The sequence below is a fragment of the Colletotrichum karsti genome (assembly GCF_011947395.1).
Source record: "Colletotrichum karsti strain CkLH20 chromosome Unknown Scaffold13, whole genome shotgun sequence".
NCBI lineage: Eukaryota > Fungi > Ascomycota > Sordariomycetes > Glomerellales > Glomerellaceae > Colletotrichum > Colletotrichum karsti.
Window position 1 is genome coordinate 1,002,077 of NW_024065913.1, and position 21,171 is coordinate 1,023,247.

Below are 21,171 nucleotides of genomic sequence, written 5' to 3' on the forward strand. Positions count from 1 at the left end.
ACTCGAGATCGCATGGGCATTTGCGGAAGATGGAGAGTTGATGTCACGCAGTAATTACCATGAGACGCGGCTTTCCAAGTTAGCCCCAATCAGCTTTCGACAAGCCCGGAATGATAGGTTCGCAGTCCTCGGGATTGGTTAAATAACCATTATAACAGCAAGAAGTGAAAGCAGTGTAATAGTGAGGTGTCAAGTGGAACAGTGAGGTGCTAACTCGCCTTGATTTCTGGTATTTCAGCCCTAATTGTGAACTCAAGCTGAGGTGAACGGCAAAAAATTGACTTTTTCCTTATTATAATAAATCACAGCGAAATGCGCCTTTGTTTTCAGATTATGTTGAAATATTATCTCGGTAGCCATGGAACTCATGCGATGTGAAGACTTCAGTGAGACCTGGACTACAATCACTGCGTCATGTCGATGAGACTTCCCTTTCGCATACTTCATTTTGAACCATCAGACACCAACTACTCGTCAAACTTTTGCACGTGGACAAATGTCTATTGCTCGCTGGGATCTGATAAAGCCTACTGCTTGCTCGGTCTCAAGATGTGCAATGATTGCAAATCGTTTTTTAGACTTTGAAGTTAGCTTTGATGTGTAGTCAATTGGATATCGTGAAAGCCTTTCTGTTACCCGCTGCTCACGGCAATGTTGGGCGGGAGCTGATCTTGACAGGCTCTGCAGTTATTTGAAGCTTGTAGCCAATCATCTTGCATGGAATGCTGCAACCGTCCCAAGTGACGGATACTTCCACCACCCTGCGAGACTCCCTATCCCTGCAGCACCTGCACGTAACCTCTTTTGTTGATGCACAGGGTGAAAGAAAGGTAATACGTGACCGATCTGCATTCCGCACGATTGGTATCTCGGCCCCGGTCCGGAGTAAGGTTCAGACAAGTCCGTTCCGGGTGGGGCGCTCAACTCCGGTACGGCGTTAACGGAGAAAATGATTATTTCTGTTGCGTTTGTGTGCTTAAGTCCGTGAAGGAATAGAAAGGCTGGCTTCCCAGTATGAAATCATTGCTTGAAGAGCAAGTCAGTCCAAGTCTGCATAATAGGAAGGCTTCACACGTACCGCAAAATCGCCATGGTGCAAAGCTAGCTTATACGGGATGTATCAAGCCGTCCGAGGCCAGCCCTTCGACAGAGCGTCGTCAATCTTTTGAGATGCCTCTGAACGGCGTCTGATGTTGGATCTGACGACGAGTGACGATGTGGAACTCAGAAGTATGATGGGTTCTTCGGTATCGTTGACGAAAGATTGGAGTCGTTGGGTACGGAGTAGCATAGAATCAATCTTCTTGATCGTAGTATCGTTGTTTTTCTGCTTCCTATTGATTATCGAAGTCAGCTTCTAAAAAAAAGAATGTGCGTGGATTCAAGATGATGAGAATGAGAACCATGCAGAAAATGTCCGAAGATCGTACCCATAGACGATGGCTCCATCAGAGATCGCATCCATCACTTCACAATATGATCACAAAGGTCCCAGCACTAATCAGAACAGTTCAGATTCAGAAGAAGCACCACTGTTCAAAAACAGCAGCGATGATATGCATTACATATTGTACCATGAGACGGGGACTCCTTACTGATATTAATATGATGTTCAAGATCATGATAACTTGTATTGTGTGGTTTTCGATCAGCCCAGTCCAGCCCGTTGCCTCATACCTTAAGCAGAGGAACTCTGGTCCGCCATCTTATTTCTTACACATAACCTATCTTCAAATTCAATGCTGTTAGCAATACTTTTCTGGTTGCCTTGCGATCTGCCGACGGTTCGCCACAGCTTGATCATTCTCCACACATGCCTCACATTGAATTCATACAATGTTGTTCTTCCTAGGTTGCCTTGCAAAACCATAACTTGTCGTCCGCCCCAGCCTGATTACTTTTCCATCGATGTTTCAGGCCCTTTACAGTCGCGTTGCAGTCCACCATATGCTGCGGTCCGAGTTCCTGGCTTCCTTATGTTGCCTTACCCCACGTTCAGTGCCCTTCTCCGAATATGTGTCCCGACTCAATCGTGTATTTGGACACCTAGGAACGCATTTTCTAGTCTATTTTCTCTGTTTGGGTTCATTCTGTTCTTCCAGCTGGTCTGCCCTTGTTTACGCTAGCTATGAAGTGGTCTGGTCTTTTAACGCCAAAATCCTACCGCTCTCCGCAGTGGGATTTCGTGCTTGCGTGTTGCCTCTGCAATAAGCATCCGCTTTCATGGTACAAATTTAATAGATCATGTAGGAAAAGGGTTTGGACAAGGCACTGCACAAGCAGTCAAGTAATGGAACTGGGAAAGGGTGTCACGAGTTTCGACCTAGCGACCGAGACCCATCCACCTTATCAAAACTTCACGCGTCGTCAGAATCCAACTATGTGTGCTGATGTCTCCATTCAAATAAGGATTTGAACCGTCTGGCTGTTCATACGTTCTGCTAAAGAGGTGTTGTTGCTGCATTGCATGGCTTGTTTGTTGGTGGTTTATTCTCTGGGATGTTATTCCAACAAGCACCTGAACTGAATTCTCTCTGAAAGCATCCATCGAGAACATGATCTGAGGGTGTGGCGCGGAGACATAAATATGACATTGTTTATACTTATCGTTGGCTCTCTCATTACATGAAGTCAAAAGAATCGTTCAGCTCCATTGCTTTTCTGTCTGTAGTTACTCGAGAAACGGTGTTGTCTCGAAGACAAGAGCTGTACCAATGCGCCATTTCTTCTGGAGTGTATATCCAGTATCAGGGAGAGGTGGGATCAAGCTTGGGGTGCTTCTGAACCCTCCTTCTCCGGCTTGCGGCCCCACGCAGCGTACCTAACGACCGTCAGTTTCTTCGTCTCGTCCGAGGCAATCTCTGGGCTGGCACTTACACGTCGTAGTACGCGTGAGGTCCAATCTTCTTGCACTCGTTTCGTACCTCAGCGCACAAAACGGTCGTCTCCTCAACGCTCCAATCAAGCACACGAGTAAACAAGCTCATCGAGACCGCTTCGATTCCGAACATCGCCGAATGCTCCGCCCATGACCCAAGCTCCTTCGCCTTCTTATCCTGAGGCCACGGATTGACTGGCCACCTCGTTTTCTTGGCTTCGACTGCTTCGAACCCCGCGTCTTTGAGCATTTGCTCGAAGCGACTAGCTACCGTGATCGGACGACCCATCTTGTCCGTGCCCTCGATGAGGAGTTTGGTCCACTCCAAGGGCTTCCAGTCATCAGGCATAGTGTCATCGTCACACTTGAGTGGGAATGTGTTGTCCTGAAGTTCCAGATAGCCGCCCGGCTCAAGGTTCCTGCCAGATGAGTTGTCAGTGTCGGTAGGTTGCAATCCCCTTTTCACTGGTGGGAGGAATAAGTTCTCACTCATAGGCTTTGCGGACGATGTCCTCCCAGTCAGAGAAACTCGCAATCATGTTTCTGATGAAGACGAAGTCAAAGGGAGTTGACCAGGTCCATTCCTTTTCAACGTCATCAACCTCGAAACGGCAGTTAGGGGGCACGCTAATCCAGTCAGTTATAACTGCATATACATTGAGGCAGTTAAAGACTAACAAGCCGGGCTGTATGGGGCTGAGATCAACACCCAGTACCTGAGTGTTCGTTAATTATGCACCTCTTGTGATCAGTAATAAGGTGGTTGACTAACTATTGCTTCTGGATGCTCATCCGCTGAATTTATGAAGTCAGTAATGCCGCAAAACGGAACACAATTGAAACTGGCTGTAACGTCTCGGCATGCTCACCGTACTCCAAAGCCCAGATACCGGTTCCAGTACCGACATCAAGGACTCTCTTGGCGCCGTTCTTCTTCGGGGAAAGGCAAAGATCGTTATCCCAAGTCAACATCCATAGATGGTGAGTAATATCTAGTAACGTGTCAGACGAAAATCATTGTCAGATGGCAACTTGGCGCCCTGTTGACCCACCGAGACGGTCTTGCTCTTTCTTCAAGTGCACAGATTAGATTTGACTTGAAGCTGAAAGAGCTTCTAGGGGCAAGAGTTCGTACCTCGTCATTAGGAAGCACGTATTCTGGCACGGAGGAATATTAGCTTCTGGCGATCCTCACAAACATCAGAATGAATATGTTACTTACTCCCGTCGCTAAGTTTGTGATAGGTACGGCCATTTTCTCTTCGGTAATCTAAGATACTAGATCGCAATGAGTCCAGAGAATCGTTGACGGACTGCGAACTGTCAGAGCTAGGCCTTCGGCGAAGCTTCACATCAACTCACGGAACCTCCTATGGAGGAGGCGTCGTCGTCTGTCCGAGGGTCCTGAGCCGTGTTAATCCAAGTCTGATCAATTCACTGACTTGACTGCAATCACCTCGACAGTCTGCTGCGCTGTTGACTCGGGAGCACTCATGTTGTCAAGCCTTCTCTTGCCAACTTTATTTGTTAAGGGAGGAATGAGCAGAGAGAGGGGAAATGGGAAATGGGCGGGAGAACTTGGTTTTGTGTCCTTCCCGAAGGAGACGAGACCCGTGTTGGATGTCTTCTTGAACCCCACTCACGTTTGCTCTCTTTCCCCCGCCGTTGCACTCGTTGGTTCCGCAACCTGTGGTTTTCATCATCTTGATTGGGCTGTGCCGCTGCTATCAACCCACGTCCGCATATGCATGCTCTCGCCGGGTTCATCTTCAGACCTTTCCGGGCTACATGGGTATTATTTGGGAGCAGCACACTGGCGCCAAGTTGAGGGGACCCCTGCGTTGTTATGCCCGAGGGTGAGAGCCTGATACCAACGCGTTCAACAACTCTAGACAACGGTGATTGATCACGAACTTGAGCAATTGGAGCCGCCTTGACCCTGAGAATACTCCATTTCATTGTTTTTGGGTATTGTAAACATAGCATAACTCAGTTTCTTGGGATCTGTTTCTAGCGAGTGGCTTGGTAGAAAACCTTCAACCTGTCAGAACGTAGAATCGGTGGGGTTTCGTGTTTCGACAACGACCAGATTCGCGATACACTTCACTTCCTCGTAAAGTTCCTCAATGGTATTCCCCCATGTGTGCGCCTCCTATCCCTTGAAAAGTCTTATCGTACACTTTCCTTACTTACACATGGTCCCTTGAAACAATCCGACATGGTCGACCCGGAAGAAACCAACAGTATGACGGCGTCTTCAACTTGACGGCCCGAAAGTGTCGCTCCCCGAAGTCGAATTGGACTCGTGACTACCCTCCTGGACAGCGTCCGAGGGCACTTGCGCGGTCTGTTTGCCAAACTTTTCATGGAAGAGTTTGATTGCTTGGGAGGCGCGAGATTTGTGGTATCGGATGACCGACTTCACATCCCTAGAGCCGTGGGAGAGACCGACTAATGTGTTGCCATCTCTCTGGGCTTCCTGTTGAAACCGGGCGAGTTGAGACTGGCTGGGAATCCGAGCGGCGAGAGGATCATCTCGAGCAGAGGGGGTGGAGCTGTTTTGTATATGAGTTAGCACGTACGATAACTCAAGTAAAGGGAATCATCTGGGCAGCGGAAATGGGAAGAGAACTCACCTTCCATCAGATGGTCTAGGCTCAGACGGAGACATCTTGGATTCATGAGACGAGGAACAGGCGAGGGCAGATAGATCGCGAACGAGAAACTCATTGAAGGACTTGAGACGGATATTCTCAGGATGTTTGGGAAGGTAACGGAAGCTTGATAGTCTTATACAAAGAGCGGTCATAGCATTTGTGTTGGAGCTTCCTGCGGCTGACAGCGGTGAAAGTGTGGTATTCAAACAAGGCAGACGGAAGTGATATAGCATAACCGTTCAACAACTTCCGAAGAGCCACGTTCGGCAGGTGAACTTGAGGGTGGGAGCGTAGAGTAGAGATTTGGGTCGCCCGATTCGCAGTTGTCCGCACCTAGACATGGCCGTCCTCTGCCTTTGCGGCCGACCAGGAGTTCGCCCCTGAGCAGGAATGGTCTCATGGTCCCCTTGACAGTGCGGGACCACACCGGGATCTTGTCCTTAAGGCTGCGGGCCGCAAAGCCCTACCCAGCGACCCAAAAACCCGGTCTACGGCTGGTCAGGAGGTCAACCAAGCCTATCTTGGTATCGTCTCCGCCGTCTAACCACATTGCGCTCTCTTCATTTCCCGTCGAGGGCTTCAATCGATCCCAAGCAACTGTGCTTTGAATTTTGCGCGTGACAGCCGGGGAAGACGCTTGTTGAAGCCGGTGAGGCAGCCGCCAACCTCAGTCAAGATGCATAGCATCAGCCACAATGCTGTTGGGGAATGGTATCTCAAGCTGTCCATGCTGCTTGCTCTTTGGAGGTCGCCGAGGCGCTAGGCCATGGCAGAAAGACTCAATGGGATCGTGTAAATGTCCGTTCTACGAAATGGAAACCTGTCAACGGCTGTAGTTGCGGAGGGACTGCGGAGTGTCGGTGAGACCTGGGGGAGAAGTGTGGCTGGTGGCCTCAACCTCACAGCATGATGGATGGAATCGGGCTAAACCACGAATAGGATCATGAAATGATGTGGCTGGTGCTTTCATGTGGTTCGCCGACGCTCCCATAGGTCTCTATCATTGCCCTGCATAGGTAGAGGCGGAAAGGAAGGCACTCAGCCACAGTTTGGACCGAGGTCGTTCCTTGTTTCGTGGTTCGGTCTTCTGCGAATGAAGGGTCAGCAATGTGTGATGAGCTGCAATGTGATATGCAAGAGAAAATTCGCGAAAAAAAAAGCAGCGGCTCTGGAGAGTTTCGATGCCAGAAACGGAAGGGATCTGTCCAGTCTCGGCCCCCAAGCAGTACACAAAGAAGGTTGACAGTAGGATGCTCCCCGCTCTTACCCCAGTCCATCGCTCTCTCTTCGGCGACAACTTGGCCAATACCCAATACGACACACCGCGTACAACTGGGCGTCGCATCTTTCCTGTCAGGCTAAGGCTGGATGTGCCGCAGCATTGGACGTTCATGAAGTGGAAGTTGGCCACTCTCTGAGCGGAACAATGGCTGGACAAATGAGCCAATTCCCGTGCCCGTTTCCGTTTCCGTGGTGATCGTAAGGTAAGGCTCATGGCCGACCATGCAGCTCAAGAGTGGCAATCGACATGATCCTTAGCCACGGCGTATCTTCAGGGTGTTGCACGCATGGTCAGCCGATAACTGGGGCGATGGTACTCTGGCCCCTGACACAGATCATGATACTTGTCAGAGCCGTTATTGTCCCAATCAATTGATGCAGGAGAGAGGCGCATCGATGGAGGATAAATGCCTCACCCGGGCTGGATTTTGTGGTGTTGAGGAGGTTTGGGAGTGGTGTAGTTGGGAGAAGATCAAGAGACGTTCAATTGAGTTTCGGACCCTCAAGGAACCCCCTAGACCCTCCTCCCGGCGTTCGCGGGCGCCAAGGTGGGTTTGGTACCGCTGCCCTGGGCAAAAGGCCTGTGCTACAGGCGGCCACTGAAACGGAATGCCCCACTTGTTCAGTAGCGAGCTATCGGAACTTCTGGGTTTGCAACCTAGAACTGTCATGTCAACACACCAAATCTCAAATCTTCTACCGTTACTCTCCTCAATGTGCGAGGACAACGACAAAGACGATGATACCTAGCCTTCACATGCGAGCAGTTCTTCCGTGTTCACTCACTCGGGCTCGAGAATGGAGAGTCCGGCAGGCGGCGATGTGCGATCCCGGGGCGGGTTCCTTTGCGGACTTGCTAACCCAGACAGGCCCAGCGTCTCCTCCTAATTCCAAGATCACCTCCAAACCTTTTGAAGACGGTTTGTCCCTCACCGCAATTTCTGGTGTCCGGGATGTCTCTATCACCTGAGAACGATGGATTTCTCTGAGATCCCAAGCGACCAGGGACTTGGTCAATGCTACTCTGCATCTTCAACACCGCTGTCTTGGTGTCTTTCATGCCCGAGAGCACCCTCGGCCACGCTGAATCGTTTGTGCGCTTGGTTTCGATCAATTAGTGCTTTGAAGCCGAAGTGGCCTCAGACAGTTTCTCGACGTCAGCAATGAGCCGGAGTATACGACTTTCTCGTTCTGGCTACTTGCCATACCACAAACCTGGTTGCGAGGTTCCGATCACGTCACCTCTTGCCAGCCGGAAGCTTCCAAGATTAGACAGGCACAACAGGAAGAAGGAGGTTCTTGGCCCTCTCTCGGCTGGTCTTCTCATATGAAATCGGTTGCCGGCATATATCAACCCTGCCACCTTACTAGCTTCCCAAACGAGGACCCCAGCTATCCAACAACTTGGGACCACTGCAGCACAACCAAGTATTCGGGCCTTTCAAGGGTGACTGCGACCAACGCGTTTTTAATCTAGATGTTTCAAAAGATTCCATCACGAAAGATAGGCGCCTGGCCGATTCCCAGTCATCGTATTGGTGAGCTTACGATCCAACCCACAACCATCACATTGGGACACCGAACACCACCTCCCCGGATTTATCCAAGGTTTTAGCGCTGACAGTCCAAACGTTCAACGGGAGCTATACCTCACGAAGACTCACCTCCGCTGTCTTGGACCCAGGGTCCCATGACAGGTCGGAGATTCCTCAGCATCCAGATTCCAGGGTTCGTACGTAAAGTCCTCGTCCAGACGTAATCATCGCATGATTCTCCGCTCCCCAGGCGCGTTCTGTTTTGGTAGGATCTTCCACGTAGAACAGTAAACAAGGTGAAAGCTACTGACTCGTCTGCCTTGTCGACAACAACACTAGATGCCTACCTGTTCCATGCTAACGGAGTAGCCACAAGGCAAACACAAGCGATGGTGCCGCTATGGCATGCAATCGCTCACCGAAGAAAGTGGTGGTCCCGCGGAAGCGGCACACTTTGAAGACCAGGGGACTGACCTCTTCCGAATCGCCGGGTCATCATGAATCGATCTATGGGTGCATACAACGAGGACAACGAATCGGTCTTGCTACCAGCTAGAGAATGAGGACACAGGGTAAAAGGAACGAGGCACTAATCACCCTTGCGCAACCTCGACGAAGTGCACCGCGGACGCGAGCTCATCCTGGCCACCCCCTTGAAAGCGGGGTCTCAGTTCGTGGAAGCTAAAGTAGTGTACCAGCTTGTCGGGTCGTCTTAGGTTCACACCTAGTCTTAATTCACTGCTTCTCCGCGATGTCACGACAAACTTCGCACCAGAACTTCAAAATAAGAGACAGAATACCGTCATTGCCACTGGAAAAAAAAGAACATGCAAAAAATAAAATAGAGATAAAACATCAAAAAGTTCAGTCCAGAGGACCTATGAAAATCCTAGGAGACTCTTACCAGCCTCAGGTGTAACGATGCTAGGATTTTGCTAACGGCGGTGAGACTCGAACTCACGCACCCATGGGACGGGACGTTCAGCACAACTCGTCAATATGACGCCTAGTTATCCCGCTCGACCATGGACTGTTGGTGAAATATTGACCACACTTTTCGAAACAAAGAGGATGGGTCGCTCACTGGGGGAAGGAAGCTGCCCTAGGACGGGTTCCTTCCTCTTGGGTACCTGGGGCATCAATGAATCTGTATGTGAAAATTCCTTAGGCAAATAGATGCCTTAGCTGCTATAACCGTCCGGGTAATCGTACTCGGCCTTTCATCCCAACGGCATTATTTCTCTACCTACTCTTCTCGGTCGATGACCTTGCTCTCAGGCACATCAAGCGTGCAGTCGCACTTGTAACTCTTGAATTGACGTGCCGGGACACCCTTCTGGAACATCTCCTGCAGTTCCAGGTAATTACGACCCTTCATCTCCGGAAGGCAGAAGTAAAGGTACGCACACATGGGCACCGAGAGACCAAAAAAGACGAAGCAAATTTTACCTCCCATATTCGCTTGATCCGGATTCAGCAAGTACGGCATGACCTGAAGAGTCATGCAAGAGACAGCCGTTGCTGACATGATGTTGATGCTGTAGGTCTTCTGGCGAAGTTGATTACTCGGCGTTTCTCCTCCGACACTGTAGGACGTGGCGCCCAGTGTCATTTGGTACTAAGGCGCGATTAGCATCACATCGCACGTAACAGGTTCGTTTGGGCCTTACCAAGAATCCCCAGATTGTCATCAAACTGACGGTAGCCATCAAGGCCTTTTGATTGTTCTCCAAAGTGCTGATGCCTCCGATGACAAGCAGTGCAGCAGTCATGACGAAGCAGCCACCGACGATCATAGGACGACGTCCAAGACGATCGATGAGCGGCCAAGAGCACATGTTCCCGAATAGCTGCACCGCAAAGGCGGCCTGGGCGACTCCGATGGGGTTCTGGACGCCGGCAAGGCGGAAGTAGTATCTGGCTGTAAGTCAGCGACTAATGTTGCGCAATTCCAGAGCGATTGACTAACGTGAGGTAGCCACTAATGAAGTTCACACCGATGAACTGCTGCGAGATGTACACCATGCAAATGATGAGAGTTCGACGACCGTCGGAGCCCTTGAAGCATTGGAGCCACGATCCGGACTCCTTGGTGAGCTCCTGTTCCTTCGCCACAGCAACAGTCATGATGGTCATGGCTTCATCGACGTCGAACTTAGGGCCGTTGAAGCGACGGAAAGACTCGGCGGCTTCCTCGTGTCTGCCGTGCATAATGAGCCACGAGGGCGATTCCGGCAGGAAGGCAAGACCCAACAGCAGGAGGCCGGGCGGAATGATTTGTGTGATGATTGGGATGCGCCAGGCGAGACTATCGGAGTGGGTCTTGTCGCTCGCGAACACAGCGAGTGAGTTGAGCCATTGGCCTATCACGATCATGGTGTTCTCCGTGCCGTCAGCTTCACGGTTCAGGAGAGGAGTTCAAGGACGACATACCACCAGCGCCAAGCAAATTCCGCGCATTCTAACCGGCGCAAGTTCTGCAACGAAAACGGGACCAAGCGAGTGACCCAAGCCGAAGCCGAAACAGGCCACAATCTTTCCTCCAAAAATCTGCATGACGGTCTGACTGAAGTACTGGGCAATAACGCCGGCGACGCAGAGAATGCAAGCGCCAATGATGGTCTTCTTGCGACCCAATCTATCCGAGATAAAACCGGTGGCGAACGCAGACACGAACAGGCCGATTGTCGTCGCGGCATTGAGGATCTGTTGGTCTCGAGCGCTGACAACCCACTCGCCGTTCACCTGCTGACCGAACTCCTCGAGGAATGGCGTGACAGCTAGCAGGTTGCCGACTGTACTGCTCTCGTAGCCGAAGTTCACTGGTAAGAGGAAGATCAAGAGGCCTACAGGAGACAGTGAGCGACCAATACCGTTTGGTTTATGGGTTCCATTCACTTACACCACCCTAGGACTCTTTTATTCTCCCACACGTACTGAAAGGTTATCTGCTCATCCTGACGGTTGGCTACCGCTTCGAGGTCGAGGTTTGTGGGGGCCTCAACATGCTGAGGGGCATGAAGCTCCTTCTTGGAGGCCACATTGTCGGTTGTTGACGCCATTGCAGATAGTTGCTAGTTGCAGAGATAACCCTCGGTGAAATATCCACAGGGTGTCATGGAGCCATGTTATCTTGAAAGGGGTTGTCCCCAAGCCTTTATATACGGTCCCCGGAGACCAGCTCCCGATCGAATGGCCGGAGTGGTGCCACAGGCTTTATCCAAGCTCCCGATAATTAGATGTGCTTTAACCTGGGGACTCCAGAAAACGGAGCCACTTGACACATCTGGAGAAGACATGGGCGCGTACCGTGACTGCATTTGGCATTTGCGGGGAGCCGGGGGGTTCGTGTTACTGAACTGGGGATTCACGTTGTCCGGCCTGGGGAAGCCAGAATCATCTGCCGTGGAACAGGAAAGGAACCATGACAGCGGGGGTTTCTAGCCAGATTCTCGGGTACGTAGCAATGCGATACGTCAACACGCGACGAGCATTCCGAAAAGGCGAGGGCTGCCATTTCTGCAGTGGAGGACAGGGAAATTTCTCCACGGGGGATTTACGGAGTCTCAGCCCCACGAACGGGGGCCAATCCAAAGACACACTGAAAATTCGAGGGATTGGGGAACTTTGGGTGACACTATGGAGAATTTCTGCGGGGTTGCGATGGAGGACAGTGGAGTCGAGAGTCGACGAACTTGCAATTGACGACTCAGGACGAACTTCGACAACCTCATGACCAAGGCCATTTCGTGTCTGACGACATTCTCTGAGGCTTTGCACCGTGGTTTCCCCGTTATTACCCCATCCAGACCAGCGGTGTCGGCTGTTTTCGACGTGAAGCAAGCCACGAGGACTGGCCCATTCCATGTTTGTTCCGACGAGCCTCAAGAAGCTTGGTTCCTGAGCGGACTGGTTGACGGACCCAAGTCTGGACGACACGCTTCCATAAGAGGCAGTTTCAAACACTCGGGTCTCTTTCTCGGTCGTCCGAAGTGGTAAAGTCAAGCACCGTCTTAACTTACCTAGCCGACGATGGTCTGCCGATTCCCACGGAGGAGCCTACGGATGGCGTTCAATATCAACCCACGACAGGTCCTCGTCGGAGGCTAAATTAGTTCGCATACTATCAACAAGAAACTGGACAATTCTATTCAGAAATGTTGAAATTGGAATTCGACATCCCTTCCGCCATCCCGGAGCCGGTCTCGGCAAGCTACCTGTTTGCGAAAGACGAGACGCCTGAGTTTCTGATTCCACGCAGAGTACACAACTGTACCAGTGTCACGTCCCCAGAACATTTGACAACGGCCAGTCTTCAGAGTTATGCTACCCTCATCAATACTTCGGAAGAGTCCAGCAACATTATCCTCGATTACGGCGTTGCCGTAGCTGGCATCCCAGTCCTGAAGGTCCGTGGTCTAGACACACCGTCCGGCAAGGCAGTAATCGACTTCACAGTCTCAGAGGGTTTTCCGGGCATCACCAAGCCTGAGGGTGACGGCCCATATCCCTTTTCGGCTGGTGCAGATACCTCTCGCCGCGTCCGCTTCCGAGTAAACGGCTCGGGCTTCTACGAGGCCAAGTGCGTGCAGGGCAGCCAGCGCTGGCTGAAGCTCTCGCTTGTAACGAAGGGGCCCTGCTCGGTTCGTGTCTCTCTGGCTGGCTTTGTGCCCACAACTTCGAACGTCCCCGTCGACAGGCTTCCCGGATATTTCCAGTGTTCCGATGAGACCTTGTCTGAACTTTGGGGGTACGGGGCCAGGACTTTGCAGTTGAACTGCGTGCCGGCGCGGTCTATTCCCTCACCATGGGAAATTTCTCAGGACATGGGAGTTCTGATCGACTCTCAAAGATGTAACGCCTATGGATGGGGCCATCTATGGACAGACTACGATCTGGAGTTTGACGGTATGGTTCTTGAGGGAGGGCTGGCTTGGATGGTCCGCGTATCTCCTGGTATGCCGGGCATGCTATTCCAATTGAATATCGAAAACGGCAAGGCGGTCATTGAGCAATGGTACGGCTACTACAACAAACCTCAGACGACTTTGGTCCCGAAGTTCATTGCATCCGCCGACATATCCAACCTCGAAATACTCAAAGGGAAATGGCTTCGTGTCGGTACAAGTTGCATAGGTGATGCACCCGTGTCGATCTGCATCGACGGCACGCAAGTCGCGACGTTCAAGCAGGGAGGTCTCAAGAACGGTATGCGTTGCTCCCTCGGAACCTCCTTAACCAGACCTGCTAACATGAATACAGAGGGCTTCGCAAGTCTCGCCGTTTCGCCCGACGAAGCCGACTTCCCATACTTTGCCAAGGGCTCAGTGGCAATTGGAGCTGGGCAAGATCAAGTCTGCCGGTTCAGGAACCTCATCGTTCGCAGCCCTGATCAAAAAGTACTGTACGAGTCCGGCCTCAACACCCAAGCTGTACTTGGAGACTTCGGTTTAAAGACAAACCAGTTTCCGTTCGTCTTCGACGGCGCCAAGCGTGATCGATACCCCTGGACAGCCGACATTATCGTTGGCGGGCGATCAGCATACTACTCAACGGCGGGATCCGAGTACATACGTGGGAATATCGTTGCGTCCATGCTGAGATTCAAGGGTGACGATAAGGGACGTGGTCTGTTGCCAGGAGGTGTGCCTCCTGGTCGAGACTTCACTAGAGACCTGACCGACGGGTTCTTTAACATCGAGACCATTAACTACTCGCTCTACCTGATCCTAGTCATTTACGACTACTGGGTCTACACAGGAGACGATGCACTGATCAAGTTCTGTTGGGACAAGCTCAAGGGTTGCCTCGCCTATATCGCAGCACGTGTAGACGAAACCGGTCTTGTGTGTGCCGAGGGTTTCGACGCAGGAGACTACGACTACTACAACGGTCTCCAGACGGGCATTTCTACCAAGCGCAACGCCCTCTTCGTTGCCTCCCTCAAGGCATGCGCGCATATCGCGTCGTCACCAGCCATTTCTGAGCAAGCGGCGGCGGACGCCTACTTGATATCAGCGAAGAGCGTGACAGAGGCGATTCGGAAGCATTGTTTCAATGCAGAGTCAGGGCGCTACAACATCACAGATTCTCGCACCGAGGGCTTTCAGCAAGAAATGCATGCCTGGCTCATTCTGCAGAATATCTGCACACCGGAACAAACACCCGTCATCCTCGATAAGTTCCGCTCTCTCGTGGTTTCATCGAAAATCAACGAAGCCCCCTTGTCCTTCAGCCCCGACACCCCCGGCCCGCCACCGGTCATCTCGCCCATAATGTCAGCGTTCCACATCCAAGCCGCGTTTCAAGCAGGTCGACCCGTCGAAGGCGAGCGTGTGCTCCGCAGCGTCTTCGGCCCCATGGCGGACAAGTCGAGCGAGCACTTCACCGGTACGACATGGGAGTTCATCAACCCCGACGGCACGCCGTTCAAGGGCGACTTCTGCTCTTACGCACAGCTGTTCGGCGCAGGGCCGACGTCGATCCTGTCGCAGTATGCTCTGGGCGTAGAGCCGATCACCCCTGGATTCAAAGAGTTCAGGATCTGGCCCAGGTCTGATATCAACGGGCTGAAGTGGGCTCAGGGCAGGGTTCCGACGTCCGTGGGCGAGGGTATCGTGGTGAAGTGGCAGGCGTTTGAAGGTGGTTGGTTGTTGGAGGCTTGGGCTCCGTTGGGTTAGACGGCCGGGTGAGGATTCCGGAACAGGTGTGGGCGAGGAGGAAGAAGGTTACCGTTGATGATGAGAAGGTTGATGTTGATGCTGAGGTGGGTTTCAAGAGACATATCAAGGTTGCTGTCTTTTTTGCGTAACCGCTGCGTCTTGCGTCGCACCGGCTACACGAAAAACACTCGATAGCGCATACTTTGTTTGTTGGTCTGAGTTGGTGGCTTATGTGGTATAACGTCTCGTAACATGTATACCGAGACTTCTTTGTCCATTCGTTCTCGACATGTGGGCTTGACATTTACAAAGAATGATTGCGGCCATTGCGGTCAAAGACCAACTTCTGGAGGCACAGTACACGCATGGCTATAGAAGACACCAGCCGCAACGATATGCTGGAGAGCTTGTTCAATCTGGGACTGACTGCTTGCCAACTCCCCAGTCTCTCATATTGGCGGATTCATGAAGTTTGGAAGCCCGAAGGCAGAATCCTCCGATCTACACTTCAGTCCAGTAGACAGCTCATGCGTTTTCTAAGCTTATGCTTATATAACCAAGATTTTTCTCAAATACGCCCACCATGATGAACACATGTTCGAGTTGCAGGCGGCAAAATGGAACTATTGTGACCCACTAGTCAGATGTGGACCTGGCAAAAAACATACAACACTAGGTATTCGCTGGTCGTCACCGACCCAACTACTAATCCGGCCCTCACTACTCTTACCAATGGGTAGCCATCGTCTCTAGGTTGAAGCATGTTACTAGGGCCAATGGATGATGAACGTCCAAAAGCCAGCATTTAGATGGAATAACCTTAATACGTTCCAAATTGGGCTAGCACTGTATTCTTCTTTTGGCTCCGTTCAGCAACGGTCAGTCCTGCTTTTTCCTGCGACACGCCCTTCCCCCTCTTTTAGTCACACACGCCGCCACCATCACCTCATTACCCCTTTTTAATTTTTTAATTTTCTTTCCCTACTTCCTCCAATCGTAACAATTAATCTTATTAGCTACTTACATAGCGACCACCTAAGCATTATGTCACATGTTTTAATTTAGAGAGATAATTAGGCGTATAATACTTTTTGATTCTAGAATCTTGCTTCCTTTAGACTAAAATTTAGCGCTGGATAGATTCCAGTAAGCGCTGCATGACCCGGAGATAGGGCCAAAGGTAGGGCCGGGGACGGAGGCAGTAGCGGCCGTTTCCGGTATTGGAGTGGGCCCCGATCATTCAACAGCTATAAAATGGGTGAAGGAGTCGATCAGGCCCTGGGCCGTAGGCTTCAGCCAGACTAGTGCTGTTTTAATGAGGCATCGATTGCTTGCGCGAGGATGTCAAGGGCTTCGTCTTAGAGGGCTCATCTCTCCCAGGCTTATTAGAGACCAGCAGTAGCTGAATGTGTCCCCCTTCCCGATGGCCGGATAGGGGGAAGGTAAGGCCACGCGGTCGTAGGGGTAGAGAGGAGGGAGGAGGGGGATTTATAGTTTTATGAGAAGCTTTACATAGAGGATAAAGAGCTATTAGAGGTCCACACTATAGCTATAGCTAGCCGTGAGGCTATCACAGGCGGGAGAACTAAGAGTAGAGATGCCGTATTAATACTATTAGTGTTTTTATATAGGGCCCAGCACAGCACTAATAGTGAGTACTAGCGGGGTAATATATAGGAGAGAAGTTTAGTTTAGATAAGTTCTATTAAATAGCAGTTAGACTAATAAGAGATATTACATCTATATTAATAAGTATAATAAATAAATAGCTATAGGGAAAAAAACTCTATATTTATATAATAGCTATATATACTCTTTATATAAGAATCTATTTACTAACCTTATTTATATACCTAGTTAAGTATAAGTTAGGTCGCTTAGAGTAAAATAATTACTCTAATAAACATACTTAGACAGCTTAATATTATAGCTAACTAACTAATAATAGGTTTATATTAGTAGTAAGTTAGGGATTAAGAACTAAAAATAGTAAATAGTTATTCTATAGGTCTAATTAAGTAATTATAGGTCTTTAAAGGGCTTAGTAATTAGTTAAGTCCTTAATAAGAGTTATAGAGTAATTATTACTTAGGTATAGCTAAAAATATTAATAAGAGTAATTATAAATTTAAGTACTAAAGAGCTATAAAAATCTATTCTTAAGTAGACTTAAGTCTATTCTATATATAAGTCCTAAATAATTTATTTATATTAGATAGCTTAGCTATTAGAGATAAATAATATATCTATAAATTAAATAGATAGTAAAGATATCTTTAAGCGTTTTAGTTCTTTTAACGTTATACTTTATACTTATTATTTTTAGGTAAAGCATCCTTATAACTAGCTAATTATTATATTAAGCTATAAGTTAGATTATATTTTTATAGGCTTTTTCTAATTTATTATAGTAAAGCGTCTTAGTAATTAGTATTAAGAGTAGGAGAAAAAAGAGAAGTAAGTAAGTAATACTCTATTAGTACTTTATAAGAAGCTTATTTAGGTATAATTAAAGGGAGCTAATATAGCTAGTTTTCTAGGTTATATTTTTATAACTTAAAAGTTAATTAAGGAGTAGTATAAAGAAATATTTACTTAGGGAATATAAGAGTTAGAGAAGGCTAATAACGTTCTTTCTATATTAAATACCTATAAGTAGTATATTATAAAGGATCTTTAGGCTAAAAGTATTAAGAATAATTCTTCTTAAGTTAAGTTTAGAATTAGAGAGGAGTTTATAGACTTAAGTTACTTACTTAGTAATACTTCTATAGTAACTACTAGGAGTACTAGAGGTTCTTAATAGGTTTCTATAAGTTATCTTTATAAGAATAGGTATATAAGTAGATAGAGGAGCTTAAAAAGCGCCTATATAGTATAATATAATAGGCTATTATATATTATAATAGAATATAATAAACTTAACTATAGATAAGTATTATTTTTAATAGAATAATATATAAAGATTAATATAGAAGAATATTAAAGTATTATTATATTTCTTAAGTTTTAAATCTACTTTAAGGAAGTAAGAGAAAGAAGAAGTATTCTAAAATATATTATTATATATATAACGTTATTAAGCTAGAGCTACTAAGTAGTCTATACTTTATAATTCTTAGTTTATAAAGCTCTTTTTATAAAATACTTTTATATAAGAATTTATATATTTATCTCTATTATTTAATTTTATAGAGAATAGAATATAGATTAGTTTTATTATTTCTTCTTCTTATTCTTATATATACTACTATAGAGCCCTCTCTATAGTATATTATAAGAGGAGCTTTTTATTTTCTATAAGACACTTTAAGACCTCTTTAATAAAGGGTTTATCTATATAAGTAGCTTAAAAGCCTCTACTCTAATACTCTTTATATAAAGGCTAAATAGTAATATATAGTTTTATGTAGACTACTAAGCGCTAAATAAACTTATAAAATATAACTAATACTCTCTACCTCTTATTAGAGAAACCTTATATACTATAAATATAGCTAAATAGTTTATAAAACTAGATATTATTACTATATTCTATAAGATTAAAATTACTAAGAGAGAAGAAAATAAGATAGCATTCTAGATAAAGTATAGTCTAGTTAAATAGCTTATTATTCCCTTTAGCCTTACTAAGGCCCCTACTGTATTCTAACACTATATTAATAGTATTCTATAGGAATTTCTTAATAACTTTACTATAGTATATATAGATAATATATTAATCTACTCAAATAGATTATAAAAGAACTATAAAGTAAAGGTCTAACTAGTCCTCTATAAGTTAGTTAAAGCTAACCTCTAGCTAGACCTATATAAGTATATATTTTCTATAAAGACTATTAAGTACCTTAGTTTTATTATTATAGCTAATATAAATATCTTCTATAGCCCTAAGAAACTAAAAGCAATTAAGGAATAAGCTACTCTAAAGATAGTTAAAGGAGTTTAAAGCTTCCTAAGATTTATAAACTACTACTAAATATTTATCCTAATATACTTTAAGGTTACTAGACCTCTTATAGCTCTTATAAAGAAAAGACCTATTCTCTTAGGGTAAAGAATAAGAATTAGTATTCTAGAAACTTAAGAGGATATTTATAGTTAAGCCTATTCTATACTAATTAAACCCTAAGTATATAACCTATATTAAGGCTAACTATTTAGGCTTTACCTTTAGAGGGGTACTCTTATAGGAAGATAAATATTATAGATACTATATATAAGAATAAGAAGAAGAAATAATAATAATAATAATCTATTTTAATCTCTATTAAATATAATAGTAGAGATAACTATATATATCCTTATATAGAAATATTCTATAAAGAGAGCTCTATAAACTAAAGATAAATTAAAGTATAGGCTACTATATAGTTAATACTTAATAACGTTTTATATATAATAATACGTTTTAGAAATACTTCTTCTTTTCTTTTACTTCCTTAGGATAGATTTAAAACTTAGAAAATATAATAATAATTTAAAATTCTTTTATATTACTCTCTATATATTATTCTATTAAAATTAATACTTATCTATATTTAAATTTATTAAATTCTATTATAATATATACTAGGCTATTATATTATACTATATAGGCGCTTTCTAAGCCCCTTTAGCTACTTATATACCTATTCCTATACTATATAGTAATAGCAATTAATAGGGATATATAACGAATTAATAGGGACGTATAGCTCTCTTAGATATATAATAATCTCTACCTCCTTATTAGCTTAAAAAAAATTTATTAGTATAGTTAGATTCTATTATATACTTTAGAAGTACTTCTCTTAGCCCCTTTAAAATTTCTAGCTCCTTACCTTCCTAATCTTTATTAATAGCGTTAATAATAGCCTTACTAGTTATTATCTCTAGTTTATTACCTCTAATGCGTTAAACTCCCTATTATAGGGCTTATAGTAATAGTTCTATAAAATAATACTTACCTAATAAGCGCTAATAACGTTAAAGCCTAAATAAATCTAACTAATATCTTTCCCTAATATCCTTATTTAGTGGCATTAGTGTTAGCTACTACTATAGGTATAGTAATAATAAGGCTCTCTATAATATCTTTGCTATAACTATATACCTAGAGCGGTTTAGTAGCTAGCTAGAACTATAAGGATCCCTTAGGCTAAATGAAATATTATAGGAGATGTATAATAACTATAAAATCTTCCTTAGTGATAACTTTATATACTACTAACCTATAACCTAACTTTAGTATATTATAATGCCCCTGCCTAGCCCTAAATATAGCACGTTACCCTCCTATAGGGCTAACCTTTTACCCCAGCCTAAGGAGCAAGAAGACTAGCAGCTATTAGATGCTGATGTGGCTTAATTCTAAATAGCCTTAAGCCTTATGCAATAGGTAATTAGAATAGAGTGAAGGCTTAATGCTGACCTCCTGTGGTCTTATAAATGTGTCTGTTGCTAGTGGGAGATATAGGGTTTATCTCCTTACTCCTTAGTTATATTAATACCTTTAGACTCTCCTCCCCTATACTCCCCCCCTCACTACTAAAGCTTAAATATAAGCCTAACGCTATTATACTATATAGCTGCTTTAGTATAACCGTTAAGTAATAAGTCCTCCTTACTAGTGCCCCTTAAAATATTAAACCTATTAATACCTAGAATACCTGAACTAACTGTTATATCTCTCTTTAATTAAATTAATATATTTATAAAGATAGCTAGCTTTAGTATAGCTAGGTATAATGCTTATAAATATAAGGGCTATATTATATAGTATATATTCTATTATAATTAGTTTGGGGAACTAAAGCCTAGCTGAGGCGCTAGGATTAAGTAACGTAAGTCTTAGAAGTGTGGCTATAAATGGTAGGTTATTATAGAAGTATGGGAAGAAGGGAAGTAGCTCCTAAGAGCTCACCCTAATCTAGAGTATAACTAATATAATTACCTACTTAGCCTTAAACCTTCTATATATCCCTTATATAGGCGCCTTAAGGAGTTAGTTAAGGTAGTAATTAAAACTACTAGCTACTATGTTGGAATTTAAGCTTATAATGTATATACTGTTATCTAGGAATAGTTCCTAGGGTCTAACCTCACCTAAAGAGATATCTATAACGCTAGAGCTTAGATTAATTGTGAGAAGTTAGATAGATATTTACCTATAGTAG

The 21,171-nt window shown here is 45.8% G+C and overlaps 3 protein-coding genes across 3 annotated transcripts; 1 reads left to right on the plus strand and 2 right to left on the minus strand.

Annotated features, from left to right (window-relative positions):
- Positions 1-2,763: 2,763 nt before the first annotated feature.
- On the minus strand, positions 2,764-4,373 carry CkaCkLH20_04967 (uncharacterized protein; the record flags this gene model as incomplete). The annotated part of the gene is made up of 11 exons (XM_038887686.1): positions 2,764-2,821; positions 2,878-3,297; positions 3,368-3,505; positions 3,557-3,594; positions 3,651-3,673; positions 3,748-3,870; positions 3,931-3,949; positions 4,014-4,036; positions 4,101-4,191; positions 4,241-4,282; positions 4,335-4,373. The coding sequence occupies 11 exons, from the start codon at positions 4,371-4,373 to the stop codon at positions 2,764-2,766; spliced, it is 1,014 nt and encodes a 337-aa protein (XP_038747293.1).
- Positions 4,374-5,135: 762 nt separating this feature from the next.
- Positions 5,136-11,413, minus strand: CkaCkLH20_04968 (maltose permease; the record flags this gene model as incomplete). Its single annotated transcript, XM_038887687.1, has 6 exons — positions 5,136-5,433; positions 9,602-9,969; positions 10,022-10,268; positions 10,321-10,733; positions 10,785-11,197; positions 11,254-11,413. The coding sequence occupies 6 exons, from the start codon at positions 11,411-11,413 to the stop codon at positions 5,136-5,138; spliced, it is 1,899 nt and encodes a 632-aa protein (XP_038747294.1).
- Positions 11,414-12,508: 1,095 nt separating this feature from the next.
- On the plus strand, positions 12,509-15,031 carry CkaCkLH20_04969 (uncharacterized protein; the record flags this gene model as incomplete). The annotated part of the gene is made up of 2 exons (XM_038887688.1): positions 12,509-13,559; positions 13,614-15,031. 2 exons carry the CDS (start codon positions 12,509-12,511, stop codon positions 15,029-15,031), a joined length of 2,469 nt encoding a protein of 822 aa, XP_038747295.1.
- Between the last annotated feature and the right edge of the window lie 6,140 nt (positions 15,032-21,171).